Here is a 3,715-nt window from a genome sequence, read left to right on the forward strand (position 1 = left end):
CCCATCCTGACTTATATGGATGCTTTTGCGATTGCGAGAATTTGATATTCAAATATTTGTTTATGAAGGGCGTGTAGTTTCTGTCGCGCCGGTAGTTGTGCTGTAGTGTTGTGAGCTGGTGAATGAGCGCGCGGCGCGGAGGCAGTACAGTCAGTCCACGCGTACTGTGTGATGCCCTTTTGTGGGAAAGTCCTACAAGAACACACACACACACACTCACATCAGTACAGAGGGACACAAAGAAGGAAACTGCATGTAAATGGCCCAGTATACTGACGGAATGAGGAGAACGTGATTTGAGGGTGTTAGGAAAGTCGGTTTGTTGTTCATGTAGCAGAGCGTTCATTTAGCCTACTGGATTCACTCGCTATTGTTGTGAAGGCAGAGAGACGTGCGGACGCGTACAGCCGCTGAAGGAGGTTGAGGAAAGAGCGTTTTATTCCTCTGCCTTTCTTTTTTGTTGTTTTCAGCTAAATTTGCTCTTTTATGCGTGACTCCTCCTGAACGGTTGTTTTCGGACACATGGAACTGGTCTGTGATGTGAAAACTGATTTTCTGGGATACGCTGTGGATTGCGTTTGGATGCGTTGTGAAGTCTGGATCGTGTGATTCATATAGACTACTCGTCATATACTTCTTCCCGTCTTCCAAAAAATGTTTCTCAACTCTCAAGACAGATTAATGGTTTGAAGAGTAGTGGGAGTCTGAACTTTAAATCAGGAGCCGATACCCTCTTGAATGATGCCCATAGACAGACTCGCGGACATGGAGGAGAAACTTCGTATTTTGGAGGATCTCAATATGATATACATTCGTCAGATTGCCCTGAGTTTAAAGGTAAATGTATTCTCATAACCTGACGTGATCTTTATGCATCTTTTGAATTACTTTAAAAGGCGTCTGGACATCTGAAGTAGGTCTGGATGATGTTAGTAGTCGTTTTAGTTAAACAATCAGATGATAATTATAAAATGCAATACAAAATAATACAAACTGTGTCTATAGCACATTTAAAAAAAAGTGCTTTCCAAGTAAAATAACTAAAAATAAATGTCATTGCTCTTCTACAAAAGTAAAAAGAAAAAACTTAGTTTGGCCTAAAATTAAGATTTAAAAGTCTGTGAAAATCTAATTAAATGCATTTTGTAATGAGGTGTGAGAGTTCTCTTATGTTGTCTTGCTCAGCCAATTTCCCAGTGTGGTTGGGTTGTGTCTAAACTCTGAGAGTGCTGTATTATACAGCTGCTCTTATACAGTGATGTTGATGTACAATGTCTTTGATTGTTTGTGTCAGTTTAGTGTGTTTAGTCTTGGCAGTAATGTTTAAAACAGAGAAGCAGCAGCACTGTTTCTCCAGTGGTCCTGCTCTGCAGCTGCAGCCACACAAGACAAAGTCTCATGGGATGAAAGTGTGTGTTGTTGGACGTTTGTGCCTGGTTTGTGATTTCTTTGGTATTCTGTGCCCGGACTCATAAGCACCAGTATGAAAAATACAAATTAATGTAAGCTCTTTTGCAAAATGCCTCCACAGAGACATTTGACTAGCCTTATCTTTGGAAACAATTGCACACTATGTGATATTATCAGTGTGAACAATCTACGAGAAGTATGGAAACAAGCCCCCTTACTTGCTTGAAGACATTAGTGTTGTATGGCAGATACCTTTCATCCTGATTTACTAAGTAGGTGGATCATGGTGTAAATTTTTTATTTACTACTAGAAAGCAGGGGGCACATGATAAACTATATGATAACTATACATATCAAATGCCATACTTTTTTTTTTAAACCTCCTTTGGTTACGAAATATAATAGGTGTCTTTTTGTCCTACAGCTGTTGTGTGTTAGGAACGCTCAGTATCTCACTGAATGACATGCTGAACACTGCCTCAGCCCCCGTCGCTGTGCTGAGCTCTATGGGGTTTTGTGTGGTGTGGGTGACCAAACTGTGCTCTTCTCCTATAGCCCATGCTGAGATCACACCTCGCTCCTCCAGTGTGCCTGTTCTCCTCGCAAGATTATCAGATTATGTGCTCAGTATTCCTGCAATGTGACCCTACATTTGTAGCCTGTGATAATGAAAGGACATGGAGGCGCCTTCTTTGAGCTACAGGACATCTTCATAAATTCCTGGTGCATTTAAATAATTAATGGTCATGCATTTCAAAGTTGGCAGTCTTGAATTCTCAGAAGGCAATTAGCTTTAATCCTGTGTCAATTTGAAAGAGTCTCAATGTTTAAAATCATCCATGTGATCTTCATGTGAAAATTGAACTCTTTGTATGATCTAGCAAAACCTTGTTCACTGCAACCCTATTAGGATTTGTTACCTGTTGACAGTTTGGATTCCTTCTGAATTTGGGTTGGACACGAGAACTTGTCATGACAGTAATCACTGATCAATAAAACACAATAATTGCATGCTTTTAAAAAATGTATTTGAAATTTTTTATGTATAAAATGTTCAATTGATTATTTTGTGGTTGGTGGCATAACATACGTTGTTTAGCTTACAATTGAATTGGTTTGAGATGGGATGGGGGCAGTAACAGATGTTCATGGTGCAAGATATTGAAAAACAACAGCTATATGAATGGCAGTAAAAGGTTGTGAACTCCATTGTTGTTTTAAAGATTAATTTAAGGAGGAAAATCTTTCTGGGCTGTCTGACAGCATAAAATGGTAAATAACTTTGCTTAGCCAGAGTTTGCACAAGGGGGTGATATGTTCTCCAGTGCCGCAGAGACAGGAACCTGTGGGTTTCTGAATGACTGGGGACTACTGTTAGCGCTAACAGTTGCAGTCAGTCTTTTCATGTTTTAACAAGTCCATTTCAGAATCGAGGCTGCCACATTCTTGGCACTACATGAACATTCCTCTCTGTGTCCTTCCTTTACGATGTCTCTGTCTCTCCTGAAAACCAGGAGAACCCTTTCCTGGTGTCCTTTTGTTGCTTCAAAGCTGTGATTCATAGCCTGCTCGTAGTGATGGGTGATGGGAACAGGAAATGGCTGAGCTTAATGAGAGTGATTGGCTGGTATGATGTCATCACTGCTTGACCCTCACTGCCTGACCACACATACAATATCATGCTGTAGATATGGAAGTGCCTTTGTGGAGTGATTGCTCCCTCAGGTAGTGCTTAATGTTGTGGTTTGCTTTTGCTCTCCGGTCTCTGCCTGAGGGTTGATGGGTTATTTGGTCGCTTTCTCTATATTTAGCTTGCTGATGGTACACTATACGGCTGAAAATGTTTTTTTTTTCTACGTTAAAAATACTTTATCCACCTTAATATGCAGAGGCAGATATAAATTAGCCATTTGTAGGTTGATTTCCCTGAAAAGTGTAAAACTGTGCCTCTGCAGCATGTTGTACAGAACATTATTCTGTTTGTTTGAGCATCCAGACTAGCCTCACAACAGCAACACTGGCTCAAGCTATATCAATATGGAGTTTTTCTACATTTCTGGGATTGTAAACTTCTATAGAGGTACATGTTCAATCTCCCATTCTGTTTGTACAACATCACAAAAGAGGAAAACATAAAAATATACAGAAATTAATTACATAAGTCTGAAAGATGTCAAATCTAATGTTAGTCCATCACCAGCTGTTTTAGAAAGGACATTAATTCCATGATGTATTAAAGGGGTCATATGATGCGTTTTTAAAGATCATTATTTTGTGTATTTGGTGTAACAGAATATGTTGACAT

At 39.7% G+C, this 3,715-nt stretch overlaps 1 protein-coding gene across 2 annotated transcripts in view; it reads left to right on the forward strand.

The window, feature by feature from the left end:
* Nucleotides 1-434: 434 nt before the first annotated feature.
* Nucleotides 435-3,715, forward strand: part of rtkna (rhotekin a) — a 54,422-nt gene continuing 51,141 nt past the window's right edge. For both annotated transcript variants that reach the window (XM_016471291.1, XM_016471293.1), the window contains exon 1: nt 435-837. In XM_016471291.1, coding sequence (XP_016326777.1) covers nt 739-837 — 99 coding nt within the window. In that variant the 5' untranslated portion in view covers nt 435-738. The remainder of the gene's footprint in view (nt 838-3,715) is intronic.

This window comes from Sinocyclocheilus anshuiensis, unplaced genomic scaffold (assembly GCF_001515605.1).
Source record: "Sinocyclocheilus anshuiensis isolate Anshui unplaced genomic scaffold, SAMN03320099.WGS_v1.1 scaffold344, whole genome shotgun sequence".
Lineage (NCBI taxonomy): Eukaryota > Metazoa > Chordata > Actinopteri > Cypriniformes > Cyprinidae > Sinocyclocheilus > Sinocyclocheilus anshuiensis.